Source organism: Corapipo altera, unplaced genomic scaffold (assembly GCF_003945725.1).
Source record: "Corapipo altera isolate COAL_440 unplaced genomic scaffold, ASM394572v1 201, whole genome shotgun sequence".
NCBI lineage: Eukaryota > Metazoa > Chordata > Aves > Passeriformes > Pipridae > Corapipo > Corapipo altera.
Window position 1 is genome coordinate 2,059,244 of NW_020884940.1, and position 16,735 is coordinate 2,075,978.

At 50.2% G+C, this 16,735-nt stretch overlaps 1 protein-coding gene across 1 annotated transcript in view; it reads left to right on the forward strand.

Moving 5' to 3' along the window:
* CLIC4 (chloride intracellular channel 4) overlaps window positions 1-4,764 on the forward strand; it is a 29,389-nt gene extending 24,625 nt beyond the window's left edge. The window contains exon 6 of the mRNA XM_027661394.1: window positions 899-4,764. Within this exon, the coding sequence (XP_027517195.1) occupies window positions 899-1,063 (165 nt within the window). The 3' untranslated portion in view covers window positions 1,064-4,764. The remainder of the gene's footprint in view (window positions 1-898) is intronic.
* Window positions 4,765-16,735: the final 11,971 nt, after the last annotated feature.

A 16,735-nucleotide genomic window follows, 5' to 3' on the forward strand; every position in this document is an offset into this window, starting at 1 on the left:
CAGGTCTGTGGGACATTCCAGAGCCCAGCTAATTCCAGCTGTGTGGGGCATTCCAGAGCCCAGCTAATCCTAATTGTGTAGGACATTCTAGAGCCCAGTAATCCCAATTGTGGGACATTCTAGAGCCCAGTAATCCCAATTGTGTGGGACATTCCAGAGCCCAACTAATTCCAGCTGTGTGGGACATTCCATAGCCCAGCTAATTCCAGCTGTTTGTAGACTCCCATATAAGTTTAAGTACAGCATTAACAGTACCTGAAGCAGGATTTGGGTCGTGCACAAGGGCTTTGGGGCTGCAGCAGCTGGACTCAGTGGAGGTGTGACCCTGTAGGCAGAGGATGAACTGGCAGAACCCAAACCCCTCTTGCTGCCCTGACCCCTGTGGGCACAGTCAGTTTTAGTGCTCAGATCAGTGAGGTGGAAGAGGGAAGGTGGAGATCAGGTGAGCAGCTGGTGGATGTCTGCTCACTCCTGTAGGGAAAACTGCCCCGTGTGCAACCAAGGAAATGACACAACGTGAAATAAAAGGATTGTATTAAAAAAAAAAAAGTTGGAAGTCCAGGAAGAGGTGGCCTGGGATAACCAGAGGAGTGCAGGTGTGTCTGTAGGGCCGTGGTTTGGTTTCTCCCCCTGTCTCCAGGGATCTGTGTCAGTTCTGTACTGCAGATGGAGCCACAGATCCAGCTTCTGCCTGGGTGCAGGAATGTTTCCTTGGCTGAGGACAAAGCCAAAGGGAGCTGCCAGGGCTGGATGTATCCCTGGGGAACAGCTTCTGCTGGCTTTAGGAATGACTCTGAGTGTCCTGCTTGGAAGGACAACCTCCCAGGAGAGTGACCAGCCGTGGAAAAGTGCTTTAAGTGGAAGGATGCAAATTCATAACCCGATTCTTTCGCTTTAGGTGGTGGCCAAAAAGTACCGCAACTTTGAGATTCCCAAGGAAATGACAGGGATCTGGAGATACCTGACGAATGCTTACAGCAGGGATGAGTTCACCAACACCTGTCCTGGAGACAAAGAAATCGAAATAGCTTACAGTGATGTAGCCAAGAGACTCACCAAGTAATCAGCACTTGCTGAAGGATGACTTCCTGCATATTCCATAACAATGCTTCTAACAGACTGCTCCTTCCACATAAGATATAGCAATTTTTTTTTGCATGAACTCGCAGTTATTCAAAGTTACGGTGGATAGACCAGGTACAGTAATTACCTAAAGTTTGCAGGGTTAATTATAGGCTTGTTTTTCCTTACCTCCTTTGAATATCATTAGTGCAGTCGTGTTGCACTGGGGGAACTCTGGATTCTTCAGTGTGAAGGATTGTCTTGCCCCTGTTGCTTTCCTCTGTAAACATTTGGTCCCTGTCCATGAATTGGTTTAGGACACTGTCTCGCTGTATGGTACAAGGAATATTTATGTATTTTGGAATTTATTGCTTTTCCAGAAGATCTGTACACAGTTGTCATACCTGTGACACGTTGAACTGTACCTGCTTGTCTATCCTATTTACATAGAGAAGGGAACTTATTATCCAAAAGAGCCATTTGCAGAATATTTGGAAATTTTTTTTTTTTTTTTTAATTAGAAAAAAAGAAATCTCTTGGATTTGAAGTCACGGTAGTGGTTGAGAATGGACTCAATGTGGAACTTGGATTTGAAGGACCTCAGCATCAGGGAAGTCTGAATTTAGGCTTGAGTGCTGTAGCAGGAAGTTCAAAGCTCAGAGTTGGTTTTTAGTTGTGTCTTCAAGAGCTTGATGAGATTCAAACACCTGCTTCTGTCCCGAATTCTGAGTTGCAGCAGACAAATACTTGTCAGGATGCCCTTGGCCATCAGGAAACAGCAGAATTGGAAGCTGCCATCTGTTCACCTGAAAAATTGCAAGTGGTTTCTTTTTGGTAGTTAAGAGCCTTTGTTTTGTATAGGTCTTTTTGGTGATATTTACTTAAAAAAAACAAACCCTGTTCTGTCACAAACCAAGTCCATGTAACCTGTAGTGTCCTAGTTGGTAACATGTGAATAGCAGTGCAATGATTAGAGATGCAAAATGACCTGAGAGCCATGAAATGGGAACCTCTGGGGAACTTTTATATGCTCTTTCTTTCCTGAAGAAAGCTAAAGTGACCTTGAAAGAGAACATTTGCCTTAAATTTTAGTGTGCACGTTGGTTTGTTCTTTTTTTTTTTCCTGAAAGGAAATCTGTTGATGACTTTAGTAAAGAAGGGGGTGTGTGGAATCCAGTCCTTTCCATTGAATTTATCCCAATTTGCTTGTGTGTGCACCCAGACTGCAGTTTTGCATGATCAGAATCATTGCACTACTATACATAACCTTTTTACAGCAACGCTGAGGAATAGCACTACAATTTTTTTAAAAGCAATTTTCAAATATTTCTAAACCAGGGAATAGTTTTCTTGTTTAAAATTAATGAGTTTGACGCATGAAGTGAACTGTTAGGTTATTTTTAAAAGACCATCATAAACAACTCCAAAGAATGCTAGACTTATATGCCTATTTTTTTGTAAAGATACTTTTATATTTAACTGATTTTAGAAGCTGGAAAGTGCTATTCCTGCTAGGTTGTTCTTGGAATATTTAACATTCTGCAATAACGTGGAAAATGCTCACATAAACACTTTTATACACTAATTTTTTGGTAAGCACTGGCTTTCTGAAAACCAGCCTGACTTTTACAGGCATCCTGCTTTTGCTACTTTATATACCCATGGAGTTAGTTTGACATAGAAGAGGTAGAGAACCAGATCCATATTTGTATACATGGCTTGTGGTGCCTTGTCTTGCCTTCCTAGAGCTAGAATTCCAATATAAAGGCAGTTAGTAAATCCTGTTACTTGTCTTTCAAAGGCAACTGTGTTAGATACACTTAGTCCCTGTTCTGATTTATTGCAGAGGTGTTTAGGCACAGAAAGGAAATGCTGCAGAGTGACCTGGTCAGGAAAACCCAAACTGTAGCCCTTTAATAATCACTGTATTCTAATGTCACGTTCTCTTCCTGAATAAAGTTTCTCAGCCATAATAATCCTCTGTAGGGGCTCAGTCTTTGCTACAACGTGACATCTAGAAAAAAAATCTTTTTTATTTAGATAACAACATTTTTAGTGACTATAGAGGGCAAAAAAAAAACCTCCCCAGCCCTCATTGGTTTGGTGCTCTTTGCTATCATAGCTCACCTTTAAAAACAAAACTGTAGGAAGCAACGTGACTGTGGGCATGTCCTTTAAAGTTCTTAACTCCCCTTTCAAAAAAAGCAGATGAGGTGGCCCTTGGCAGTTGTAGGAATGGAGGTTTAGGAGCCCTTTTCCAAGCAGATCAGCCCTGCTGTGCCCACTGTGGTGCACAGGCCCCGGGGGGGTGTGAGCACCAAACTCTTGGATGCAGTTTCTGGGGTGCAGCTGCTGCAAACAAATCCCCAGCTCCTTAAACACTGCTTGTCCCGTAGAGATAACAAATCCTCTCTGCTTTTTAGGCAATCTCCAAACCGTTGTAGCTCGTTCTCCTCAGTATTTTAACGATTGTTGTCTGAGAGCTTGTAAACAAAGGCAGAGCTCTGGCTGGAACTAATGCATTTCTTATCTCCCTTTCCCTGGGAGGTGGAATCCCAGCGAGGCTGGTAACTGTCCTGTGTGTGAGAGCACTCGCTGTCCCTCGGGCTTCCTGCTGCACGGTTTTGTTGTGGCAGGAGCTGCCCAGCCCCTCCTGGCTTCGGGAGAGCCCAGGAATGTCCTGGAGAGGAGCTGCTCTCACCTCCGTAGGTGATCCCTGCAGAGCACTGGGGGAAGGCTCAGCGTCTGGTGTGGGCAGAGCACTTTCATCTGGCCCCAATCACCAGCTCCACATTAATTAAAAAAGCCCTTTCATAACTATGTAAATTCTTGACTTCTGTCAACTTGTTTACAATCTGATCTTTAAATGCATTTTTAATTTCATCAAACAGCAATTAATCTGCCCCCTGTTTAAATTTAAAATGCTGCTTCAAGCCCCTTCTACAATTTAAAAACAGCAGTTACCCTTTCAAGTTGGCATTCCAGTTTGCAAGTTGGTTGCATGTATTAGCATGCTGAATAACTTACTTTATTCTCAAGCTGAAATATGCTTAAATTCGCATTAAAACAGGTGACTTGTGTATTTCCTGAACACAAAGGGAAAATCCATCATCTGCACCCTGTTTTTGTGTGGGAGAACAGATTATCCTATATATGCATGAGTAGGGTTGTGTTTTTTTTTTTCTCCTTAACAAAGCTTTCCTTCTCCAAGAGATCCCTTCTGTGGAAGAGCTGCCTGTTGAACAAGAGGCATGTGAACTTCTGGAGCAATTCCATGCTCTCCAAAGCTTCCCTGTCCAGCTCTTCCCTGCTGCTCCCTGTGGATGTCCCACACGCACAGTCCCTCCCTCGTAGCATTTTTTTCTCTTTTTCCCCCCCCATTTGCATTTTCCCATAAAATTGCTGGTTTTTTCCACAGTGGGCATGTCTGGACCGACGGAGAGCTGCGTGCAGCTCCATGATAAGAAGAGAGATGTAATCAAATTTTTATGCTAAAGCAGCAAATTAGCATTTGGTATCAAAGGAGCACAGACATGAATAAGTGGAAGGTGCTCCAGCCAAACCCACTGATGCCTATCTGGGCACAGAACAAAAAGTGGCGAAGCACAGTCAGCTTTGTTGTGCTCTTTGCCACTCAGAACTACCTGAGCACATCCAATTAATATTTTCAGGAGGAGGCTTTGTCCCAAGTGAAAAAAAAAATAAAATATTTCATCTGCCTCAGAACCTGTGCCACCAACTCCTGACGCTTCACTTCTGGAGGAGGTGGGAGCAGAATTGGGATCCCGAGACGGGACACCAAGGATCGGAGCGTTGTTTGCAGAAATACTTGAAGAGTTGATACAATTTATTGTAGTTTGCTTGTGTCTTTCACTCTCTGGAACATCTTTTACAGATATACCAGTATACTGCTGGCAGCTATTGTTAAATAAAATTATATTTTCACTACCAAGCAGATCTTTCTCTTATTTCTGAAGACTTGACGTGTGTCATCTACGTCTGCAGTGTGGTACTGAACTGTACAACACAGCCTTGTGGTAATTATAATCTCCATTTTTGGCCTTCAGGGTTGTTGTTTTTTTCGGTGGTGGTGTGATTTCAGGCAGAACACATGTTATTTCTAACAGAACTTGCTGTTGTGCCCCTTAAAGTCAGAACTTTCTTAAAACCGAGTTGAGAAATAATGACTCTTAAGGAAATTATGAAACGTGTGATTTTGTTCAGATTTTCAGTGGCAGCTCTTCAGAACAAATTCTGGTAGCCTGCTTACCTACAGAATACAGGTTTTCAGAGTTAACCTGTGAAATTTGATTAAAAAGACACCAAAATTCTCATGTTTGGTTCAACTTGTTTCCACCCAGATAACCCATTAAATGGCCAGTCCATGAGATGAGACTGGATTGGTCCCACCTACAGAATCTGTGGATTTATTCTGAGTTTCAGACGTGTTTCTTTACTGTCTTTTCCTTTCAAATATGTCTCAACCAGCCCTGGCAAACCCTGGGGGTTTTTAAACCTTGGTTTAATTGGGGGTGTCAATCAGGCCCTGGGTCTGCAGAGCAGAGACCACCAGCCACTAGTGGAAGTTTTCTTCCAAACTTCCCAAGCATTATCACATCAATCTCTTGTCTGATGAGTGTTTGAGGCGTAGCTGGGCTCTGATTCTTGTTTTTGAAAGGAAATTTGGGGAACTCAGGAGACATTCCCGGGGCCTGTAATCTGGGATGCCATCACCTGACTTTGAGCTGGTGCTGGAAGGTGTTGGTGGGAGCTGCAAATCCAGCAATTAAACCCTGGGTAGGGTTATGTACTTGGATCCCTGTGTGTGTCCCTGGACTGGATGATCCTGAAGGTCCATTCCAGGCTTTACTGACTCGGGGTTGAGGTCAGAGGTGGTTTGCAGTGAGGTTTGCAGTCTCCTGGTCTGAGTTTGGTCACACACATCCCTGAGAGGTGACAGGGTGGACAGGGAATAGTGTTGAGCTGGGAAGAGGATGCTTGTCCCACATGGCAAAGTCAGTAGTCTTGGGATATCTGATATGTGTTGTGTGTAATCATGATGTGCTGCAAGAGCTGCTTGTGACTCGTTAGTAACCTTTGTATTTTTTGCTAGATTTTGTTTTTGTGACCCCCCAGGTGATTAAGGTTCCTCCTGGACATCCCAGCTGGATTTTGGCTCTGGAGAAAGCTGTGGAGCCCAGTGCCAGCCAGTTGTGTGTAGCTGCTGATGTGAGCAATGGAAAGACTTCCAGAGGCCGAGGGGAGCTGCTGAGCCTGAACATTTCTGACCTGTGCCCAGGGACAACTCTGATCCAAATAATCCTCAGCTTGGCTTGAATCCAGGTTTCAGAGCTCTGGCTTACCTCTCCCAAACATGTTGCCACATTCCCAGGGAAAACTAGTCTGGAGATTTGCCATGGACTCCAGTGGTTCAGGCTCTGGACCACCTGAGCTGGGATTAGTGGTAGCTGTTGGTTCACCTTGGTGTGAGACCTGCAGTGACTGAAATGTTGGGCCACCTCCCTCCTCCCAAAGGAGAAGGCTTCAGTTGGACCACGGGTGTATCTGTGATCCATTTGCCTCCTGTCTGTCCTGCCTCTGAGTCTAAGCCAGTCTGGAAGGTGCTGTCAGTCCCTTGTGCTAAACCAGGACAGACCTGGTGGTGTTGAGCAGCTGGTTCACCTTGAGATCTCTCCTATGGCACCATGTTTGGAGCTGTTATTTTAGACACTCATCAATTTAATTTTGTGACATTTCACCAAGAAGTTCCTAGAAATAAACCAGGACTTTGTACATAATTCCATGTTTTACAGAGATCATTCCAAGATATGGGCAGTACCCTGATTTACCTTCATTCCTTCAGCAGTAGGACACTTTATGGAGCTCCAGTTTTCTTACTGCAGAGGCACAGTATTTGCTGAAAGCTTCAGTTGTGTTTAACTGTGCTGTGAAAATTCCAGAAACAATTTTCTAATTGTTTTCCCAACTCTTTTTTTCTTTTTTTTCTTATAAACAGCAGCAAAATGCAGCAGCTGAAAGGCTGAGGAGACCCTGGAAGTGACTCCGAGGGTGGCACTTCCTGGCATAGGAAGGAACCAATTTGTCAGAGGGTAGTGGAGATTTTTATGAAAGGAAGAAGAAACCTGGACAAACCTTTGTTTTCAGTGGGATGGAAAGGGAACTCATTCAAGGTTGTTGCCTGAGGGCTCTTGGACACTGGTTACAATGAAAGCTGAGTATGGGCTGAGTGTCTGAAGGGTTTTCCTGCCTCTGAAAGTCTCCAGGAGAAAGGGATGCAGTGACTCATTGATCAAGAACGTGTTTAACTGTAGTGGTTCCCAAACTCTTCTCAGTGGATCACAGGAGGCCAAGGAGAGCCTTTGCTGGACTTACAGATCAGGGAATGGTGTTAACAGGGTCAGTGGTCCATGAGGAGTAACTGAGGTTTTAATCACAAACATTTAGGAGCTGCTGCTCGAGGCCTTTGCTTCACTGAATTCACTGCAAAGCAAGATTCCCTGGGTCTGGTGACTGGTTCCCTCCCAAGTGCTTGGGTTTGGGGGGGGTCTCCTGAAGTCTGTAGGCAGAGTGGTGGGACTGAAAACAGTTTAATCTCCAGTGAAACAAAACACAGCAGCTCGGGCAGTAACAAAGTGTTTTAGTCCAGGTCAGCGTTTTTTCCAAGACTCCCAAAGGTTGTGGTGGCTGAGCAACTGTGTTCAAAATGAGGGAAATTAGTCAAGTGTTGTGAGGTAACTCCTGGAAAGTCTTAGCTTAAGGTGACAGCCAGAGCCTGGTGGTACCTGTGAGAGATGAGCAGCGTGGAGCTGAGCAGCCCTGCAGAGCCTCCTGCACTTGGCCTGGCTAAATTTGGGATGAGCTCTCAAAGCCGATGCTGGACGGTTTCCAGAGCTGGGAGAAGAGAACTCATGATTCTTTGACTCAAGAGAAGAACTGCTGTGTTCTTACCACCGGCCAGAGAGATGAAAACAGTTGCTAAACGAAGATCAAACATGTGAACTTTATAAATAAACAAACAGAGTCGATGCTAAGGGACGTCTCAACTGCTTTGCCTACGGCAAAGGGCTTGGCGGGACTCAGGAGAATGACTTTGTCAGTTTGCACACGGAATTCTTATTTCAAGGAGCCTGATTGAAGTGATACTGCTCCTCTTAATGAGTCTGAAGGCAGCGCTGGTTAAAACACCCTCCCCTGGTTAAAACACCCTCCCCTGTCCACGCGGCGGCCGGGGAGAAATCACTGATGGTGCTGAGCTCTGGGGGCAGAACGTGGCAACGTTTTAAACGATGTGTGATCAGAAAAGCTGATTGTGAGAAGCTTCTGTGAGCAGTCAGACACTCAAAGGCAGCAGGTTTGGGAGCGGGCCAAGCAGGGAGCTTAGTCAACGGCGAGCGGCGCCTGCCCGGCCGAGCGCGGCAGCGCAGGGGTTCCTTTGATCTCGTGTGCCTTTCAAGCCTCCTGTTCCAGGCCTTCCCATTGGGAAGAAGGGACTGTGGGTCACGGAAATGGGATTGCTTGGAGGGGGAGCAGAACCCAGAAAATACCTAAAAAATACCAGCTATCAGGTTTGCAGGGGGACGTGAGCTGGGAACAGGAAGCTCGTGGGTCAGACTGCCCAGGGCAGTGGTCACAGCACCAAACCTGCCAGGGCTCAGGAAGAGTTTGACCCAACACTCTCAGGCACAGGGTGTGACCTCAGGGGTGCCCTGGGCAGGGTTAAGAGTTGGACTGGATGACTCCTGTGGGTCCCTTCTGTGACTCTGTGACTCCTGCCCAGCGCTCAGGCTGGTCAGTCTTGACTCTGCATTCCCAGCTGGATCCCCCATCCTTGACAGCTTCTGTTTCTCCCTTGGTTCCACACCCCCCTCCTGCAGCCTTTGCTGTGTGATGCCTTTATCCAGATGTGGAGCACAGCTGCAGCTGGTCCTGTTTTCCTGCAGAGCAGCTCCAGCCTCCTGCAGTCAGTGCCCAGTAGCTCCGAGCTGCCTTTTCCCAGCTGCTCTGGGAGGTCCTGCTGTGTGCACACAGCTCTCCCGGGAGAACTCCAGCTCCTGGATGCTCCTGCAGTTGTTGTGGGATGGTGGGAAAAAGACAGAGACCCTGGTTGTCTTCCTGAACAATTTACTGCCTGAGGCTTGAGCCTCATTAGAGACTTTGCTGCTTTTAGACACAAAGCTGGGCCCTGTGAACAGCCACATTGTGCTACTGCTCTGGAGCTGCACAGTTGTTGGAGGTTGTTTTTGGGGATGCAATTCTTGTTGGGAAGAGTCTAATGAGGAAGAAAGATGATCTGGACAACAGTTCCCTGCAGTTGACTCTGGAGGCCTCCAATTCATTTCTTGTCTGTGTCAGGCAGTTTCCATTTGTAGCGAAAACGTAGAGTAAATTAAAATGTAGGGCATATGATTCCCCCCCCCCCTTTTTTTTTCCCATGTAAATAATTTCAAAAATTCAAAGGAATGATTTCCTTTGGAAGATTTTTCGTAGTACTTTCCATCCATAGATACCAACAAGGAGACTTAGAAGTATCATGGGCAATCCTTTGAGATCTAAATGACCCTTTTTGGGGCAGAGCTTGGCCAACGAACCTGCTGTGGCAGCAGAACTGGGGCCTAAACACACACGTGTAGCTCCAGACAAGCCCCAGCACTGCTGCACCTCGGGAGCTCCCGGGGTGAAGGGGGGAGCTGAGGCTGCTGCCCTGGAGGGGGTTTGCTTGAGGACAAGGGCAGGTGCCCTGAGGAAATCGGCTTTTGTTGGCTGTGCTGGTCCCAGGGACTCCAGTTCATCAGCTTTGTTGGCAACTGGGAATGACGTTCCACGAGCGTCACAAAGCCCTGCGAGGGCTCAGCCCCGTCCTGTGGCTTGGTAGCTGAGTTTTTTCGTTTGCCCTGGGTGGGTTTGATCCATCCCCATGGGCTCCTGCTCGTGGCTGTGTTTGAAACACAACTGAACCGTGGAGCTTGTGCTGTTCTTTCTGTCCTTCGGGGCACTTGGACAACTCAAACTGCTCTTTGCCCTCCAGGTGCCATCCCCTGTGACACCAGGCAAGGACAGAGGGGAGGAAAATGCTGGCAGTTTTTGCAGCTCCTGCTTCTGTGTGTGTGGGCAAGGCATGTGCTGCTTCAGCTACTTCTGAGTTTTAATTTCCCCAGGCAGTGTTTCTTATAGGGACTGGGAGTTCCTGCAGTCTGTGTTTTGTTGGGTTTTTAAGGTAGTGGTTGGCTCTTCATCTCGCTGCACCCACTCGCCCAGGACTCAGGTCCACAACAGCACAGGAGCATTTACTGCAGGCCGGGGGGGTTTGAAGGTTCAGTGTGGGATTTCTTCAAGGGGCTTTAATTTCTGAGCTTTTTGTGGGCTTGGAGCCAGAATCAGCAAATGAGGAGCGTGAAATAATGCTGCTCTGACCTTTGGGTGAATTGTTCTCTGTTAGATTCCTTGAGGAGGGAAATTTTGCACACTAGCAGGCAGCTCACAGGGTGGGGATTGTCTCTGGGTCCCTCCAGGCACCGGAGTGTGACAGACCAGCTCAGTTGGTCTGAGATCCTTTTGTCCCAGTGGGCAGTGAAAGATGCTCATGAGCAAACTTTCTCACAGTGTGACTTTGCCCACAGGGCAACGTGACACAAAGATCTGTGTCCAAATCCCTTCTCAGGCTCCCTCTGGCCTTCCCCTCCAGCCCAGACTTCCCTTATGGCCAGTTACTCCTTACAGCAGAGCTTGCTCAGCTTTCCCATGAAACTCCCTGCTCCAGACTGGATTTGTGGTGGCCACTGTGCTGGTCTGAGCCAGCTGGCACTTCATTTTCTTTGGGAGTGAAGTATTTGGAGACGGCTGGGGGCAGGAGGAGGGTACTGCTGTGCAACGTGCTGTGGGTGAGGAGGAACTTGCTGGGGGCTCCTGAGGGCAGATCCTGCCCCTGGAGAGCTGAGCTGCAGGTGCTTCACTCCGGGTCCAAATGGTTAAGCCTGTGCTTAAGGAGGGAGAGGCTCCTGGAAGTGTTGGATGGCTGGAAGAGAAGGATCCCGGGTATCCTAACGCGACTCAGGGCACCGGGAGCCTTTGAAGTGCTCTCCTGACATCCCTCCCCGAGCAGCAGCTTTCATCCTCCGCCAGCGCTTCCCCAGCTGGGCCGATGAAAGGGAAACTACAGAAGCCATAAATCCTGGCTGGTAACGTCTCCAGTGGGGAGATTGCACAATGAGCCCGAGCTGCTGCACAAGATAAGAGAAGGCCTTGAAACCCAGGCAAGCCGTGACTGGTTCCCAGGAATAGCTGAGCTCCACAGCTTCGTTGGGGGTCCCTCCGGGTTACCGGCGCAGGAGCTGCCTCTGGGTGCCCTCCTGTGAGTCACCCAGTGCGTGTCTGGGGCAGAGATCCCCGGCTCTGACCCGGCCCAAGGGGTGAAGCTGTATTTTGGGTGCCGTGTGTGGGTGACAGCGCCCTGCTCGGCCGTGGCTGCGCTGCTCCCAAGGGCTGATCTTATCACCCGAGCTGAGCTCACAAAGGCACCCACCCCAGGGCAGCGGGGACACATTGCAGGGCCCCCCTTGGCAGAAGGGCCAGGAAGGAATCCAGGAGTCCTGATTCTCCAGGGTTGGCCACGCTGTGTGGTTGGAACAGGCGATGAAAGGCGAGGGCTCTTTGTATCTTGACGCTGAGGGAGTAGCCGGAAGGCTCTTGGCTTTATCAGGAGTGTTGGTTCAACAGAGGGGAAAAACACAGCCTGGATTGCCAGACAGCAAATAGGAGCAATTCCTGGGAATGTTTCCTTGAGTGAATGGGAACGTTGTTAGTGGGCAAACTGGAATCAATGTTGGACTCCTAATTTTATTTACACCCTTGCTGTGGTGCTGATCCCTGCCCAGCCTGGGAGTGATTCTGTGCAGAGTTCACTTGGGAATAAACACTTGGCTCTGCAGACAGTGCATCAAATTGGCTGCCAGGCTTTTCATGGGACACTTTTCCTCGTGTTTCCACAGCACTAGTCCAGCAAGTCTCCCCTTGTAGCAGCAGACCAGGAAGGAGGGATGGGCGAGAAGTCCAGTGACCCACTTGAGAGGGCTGGTGGCATTGTGGCACAGCACTCAGAGAAGGTCTTGAGGCTCCATGTCAGAGGCTCTGTTTTCCCACTGCTTGTTCCCGCACTTCCCACCTGCAGTGGCACTGGGAGAGAGAAAACCTGCCCCTTGGAGCACTGGATGTTGTGCCATGGATGCAGCTGCTCCGAAGGGGGTTGTTACACCTTGGTGGAACAACTTTGGCTGGGCAGCTGTGGGGGAACCTGCCAGTGCTGGAACACAGGCTGGGCCCGAGGGAGAGCAGTGGGGTGGGTTCAGGACAGGGAGCAGCTCCTGTCACATCTGGCCAGAGGCCTCAGACCTGCAAACCACTCGCTCAGCCCTGCCCGTGTCACTGACTTCGCTCTCTCTCCCCCAGGCTCTGACCAACCCTCCTTTTGATTTCCTTGCTCTGGAGTCCCACTGGCACCACCAGCTCCAATTGCCCTTCTGGGGGGGCCTTGCCCCTTCCCGTCACATGCTGTGCCGTGTGTGTGGAGGGCAAAGCGGATCCGCCGGGACGCCGGAGAGCTCTGGAATTTGGCACTGACACCCAGACAAACCCGAGGCTTTGAGGAGGCAGATGCTGTGTCTAGGAATTCAGATCAGCAGCTGTTAGTGGAAACCTCAGTCAGGCAGGAGGCTCCGGAGCTGCTGTTGCCCTCCAGGGATGATTTGGCTCCGCTGGGGCGTTCGCTTTGCTGGCTCAGAATGTCTTGGAAAAGGAGCCTCAGTATCAGCTACACCCATGAGATATTTTCCTCTCTTTGAGCTGAAAACCAAATCCTCAGTGTTAACTGAGTGTTAACTGCCCTACTGTTAACGGGGCACAGGATAAGCCTTTCCAGGCTCTGTGTTAGTGCAAAGGTGTGAACAGTCCTGTTTGAGCAGATGACATGGATTCTGGGGAATCAGGACTCCTGTATCTGCTCCTGGCCATGAAGCTCTATCTTCTGTGCCCACAGGGCTCCTCAGGGCATGGAAAGCCCTGTTAGACCAACAGCTTCGTGCACTGCGAATCTTCCCTTCCTGTAGCATCCACATTCCTTGCAACCTCCTAATTTCTGGAACAAGGGAAGGCAGCAGCAGGGGAGATGCAGAGCAAGAAGCCCTGGATGTATCAGGAGAGGAGAAACAAGCCCAGGATCTCCTGTGCCCCGAGCCGGTTGCTGGGACACGAGGGAGGCAGTCCCAGATCCCGCAGCTCTGGTGACACCGGGGCAGTTTGGTGGGGAAAGGGCGCTGTTCCTGTTCGCGCGATTTGGGAATATTTTCCAGGTGCTGCTGGTCCCGAGGAGCAGCGCGGGGCTGTCATGATCCAGGCGGCCTGTGGAGGTCAGGCTCGGCCCAGGGAATCTCCTGGCAGCTCCCGGGAGCAGCCGTGGGCTCCGGCTCCTGCCCCAGCCGGGGCCACCCCGGAGGCTTCACCTTCCCCACGCCGGGGTTTGGTGGCTCCCGCCGCCCTCCCGCGACATCCCACGGCTCCTTCTCGGTGGAGAAGGGAGAATACAGAGACACCGGGGAACGTTTGAGAGCGAAGGAAGCCGAAATACTCTGTTCTGGCCCCATTTTAACAGCGTGAGTGTGTTTGGGCTTGGCTTAGAGAAACGTTTGTGCCCGTGTTCCAGGATCTGCAGCACACCTCTGATGTGCTGACCCGTGTCACACTCTGGGGGTGCAGGTCAGAGATGGCCACAGATGGACAGCAGGACATCTTTGGGTGCTTTTCTGTGCTTTTGTGTTGTTTTTTTTTTGCAGATCCCTCCCCATCCCACAAGAGCAGAACGCTGGGAATGGATGAGTGTTTGCTGCTGGAGGAGCCTCCATTCTCAAAATGCCCCAAAGCACTGAGGCAGCTCTGCAGCCTGCACAAAGCTCTCAATGTAAGGTAGTTTTCAAGGACCCTGTGGAGCTGAAGGCTGGGTGATGCCTCTCTCCAAACCCTGCCAAGCAGCCAGTGGGACAAGCACCTCCTATGATGCCATTTAAAACCATCTCTGTCCCACAAGGCATTTCCATGGCCCATCCCTAATGGATCCCCATGAGGATCCCAAGCATGGCTGGATCCCTGGGAGGTTCCTCCTGCTCTGTGCTGCCTGTGCAGTGCCCAGTGCTAATTAGAGCTGAGTTCAGGCTCCTGAAGTGACCTTTGCTGCTGGATTCCCGTGTCCTGCCCATGGGATGTGGCTTTGGTGCCACTTCAATTACCAATGGCCATTGTGGGAAGCTGGGTCACTGCAGCTCTGACACAAAGGTCCCCACTGCAGGTGGGGTTTAGGCTGAGCTGAGAAGAAAAGCCCCTCTCACTCCTTCATCTCTCCCACGGGACTTGTCAGCCCCTTCCAGGAGCACTGTGACAGTGAGAGCTGAAGGCTTCACGTCCCTGTTTTCCTGTAGTAGGTGGGACACAGGTATCAAACCCAGCTTTCCCGAGTTCCTGGTGCTGCACCACAAGCCCTTCCTGCCTCTTCCCCTTTCCAAAGGCCATGTGGGAGCCTCTTCCATGCTGAACTATGTATTTTTTTCCTAATATTGAATTAGCCTTGCCTAAGGCCATACAGGATTATCTGACAGAAGGAGTTTGGAAAAGCCAGGGACAAGGAGCCTGTCAGGCCTTCCTTGGAATGTGCCCAGCACTGGACATGGATGGTGCCCTCCAGGGCCATTTTGTGGGGGACACAAGCTCTGTTTAGGACAGTGGGAAGGTCCTTGCCTTGCTGTTCCCTCTGGCAGAGGTTGCTGCTGATCCCTTTGCTCTGGCCCCAGCAATGATTTGGGATACCGGGTTTTCCTCTCGGGCACGTAGGAAATTCCCGTGGTGAAGTTCAGGAGTTTCCCTGGAGCTGAGCACTTGGGGTGTTATGAAAGCAATAATCCTTCCCATTTCCCACCTAATCAAGCAGGGAGTGTGGATGCTGCTGGTGACACAGCAGATGCTCCCAGGCCCTGCTGCTCCCTGCCTGGGTAACTGTCCTCCCTGGTGCTCCCCACGCTCCATCCCAGCCGGGAACACGCGGGGAAGGTGGATTCCTGTTTTAGACGAGCTCATATTCTTTGCTATTAGCAGGTTTCTGTAGATGCCACAGAAAGCATGTTATTAAGCAGATGAAAGGCCAAGGAACGAGTTTGCTGTGCTTGTGCATGCCCACGGGCTGAGCTTTCTGCCCCTCCCCAGTTTTTTTGCTGTATCCATCCTGCATCAAAGTCCCTCCGAGGAGCCAGGGAGCTCCCAAGCAGGGCCTGTGATGGTGGGGATGGAGTGAAACCACAGAGTGTTTTGCTGCCTGGCAAGTGCCCAGCTGATGCCAGGCTGAGCCGAGTGACAGGTTCATGTTTTCCTTCCCTCAGCCTCTTGTTGTACCAAAAAAAAGGGGCAGCTCCCTCCTTCTGGAGACTCTTCTACCTGCCCTGCTCCTTTGCTGATTTGTGCACTCTCCCTTCCATGTTTTATAAAGGCTGATGGCCCCAGCTGGAGCTTGGTGGGACTGGGCAAGGAGTGACATCTCTGTGTTGATGTGGCTGCTTTGGGCTAAGGAATGCTGAGAGTTTTGGGCTCACCCCCCCCAGTCCATGTGAGGGCAAACTTCGGGAGCTTGGCTGCTCCTCATCCTGGCACAAAGGGAAATGACCCCTTGGCAGGAGGGAGGGATTGCTCTTTGCAGGATCCACAGCTGCCTGCTGCTGCTGCAGATCCCAAGGTTTTGCTCTGGGGAACAGAGGGGCAACCTGAGCTGGGGGACAGGGGTTGGGGTGGGTTTGGAGATGAAGGTGACTCTTCTCCCTGCCTCAGGAATGGGGAAGTGTTGCTGTGCTATGGGGCAGCACTGGCTGATTTTGGGTGGCAGATAAAGCAGCATCTCTGTAGGACAGTGGGGGGCCATGGTGGGACCATGCTCAAGGGTCTTGGATCTCTGCTGTGCTGGGGGCTGGTTCTCTGTGCTGGTTTCCAGGGGCTCTGGAGGCAGCTCTGCCTCTGTGCTCGCTCGGCATCGCTCCCAGAGCTCTTGGGCACCTCAGATCCTGGAGAGCTTTTGGCTCTGGGTCCCCTCTCCAGACCCAAACCAACCTTAGGATCACACTGGATCTTCCTCCAGCTCCATCCATCAGGATCTCCAGCCCTGCAGAGAGGAATGTGGCTCCTGCCTTGTCCAGCTCATGGGTAAGGGAGTCTCTTCCCATGCCTTTCCCAAGCACAGGAAGAGGCTGGAGAGGCTTTGCCAGAGCTGCAGGAGGGCAGAGGTTTCCCCCAGGGTTTTCCTGCCTCGTGCTGTCCTGTGTGTCTGCCCTGAGAGGGGCAGTCAGGGCTGGAGGCCACAAGGTCAAACCTCAGAGGTGAGTGACTACTCCTGGAATCTCCTAGGAGAGAGGAGAGACTGGGAGCCCTGAGCAGGACAAACGAAGGGAGAGGGAGCATCATCTAGAGAAACAAGACAAGGATCTCCTTGAGGGGAACTGCTGTCCAGGGAGAGGAAAACCAGAGGTGCAGATCCAGGCTGGATGTCAGGAAAAATCTCCAGCTGCCAGGGAACTGCCCCCACGGGGGTGAGGGACGTGTCAGAGCTCTCAGACACCTTTGTCCGTGTAAACAC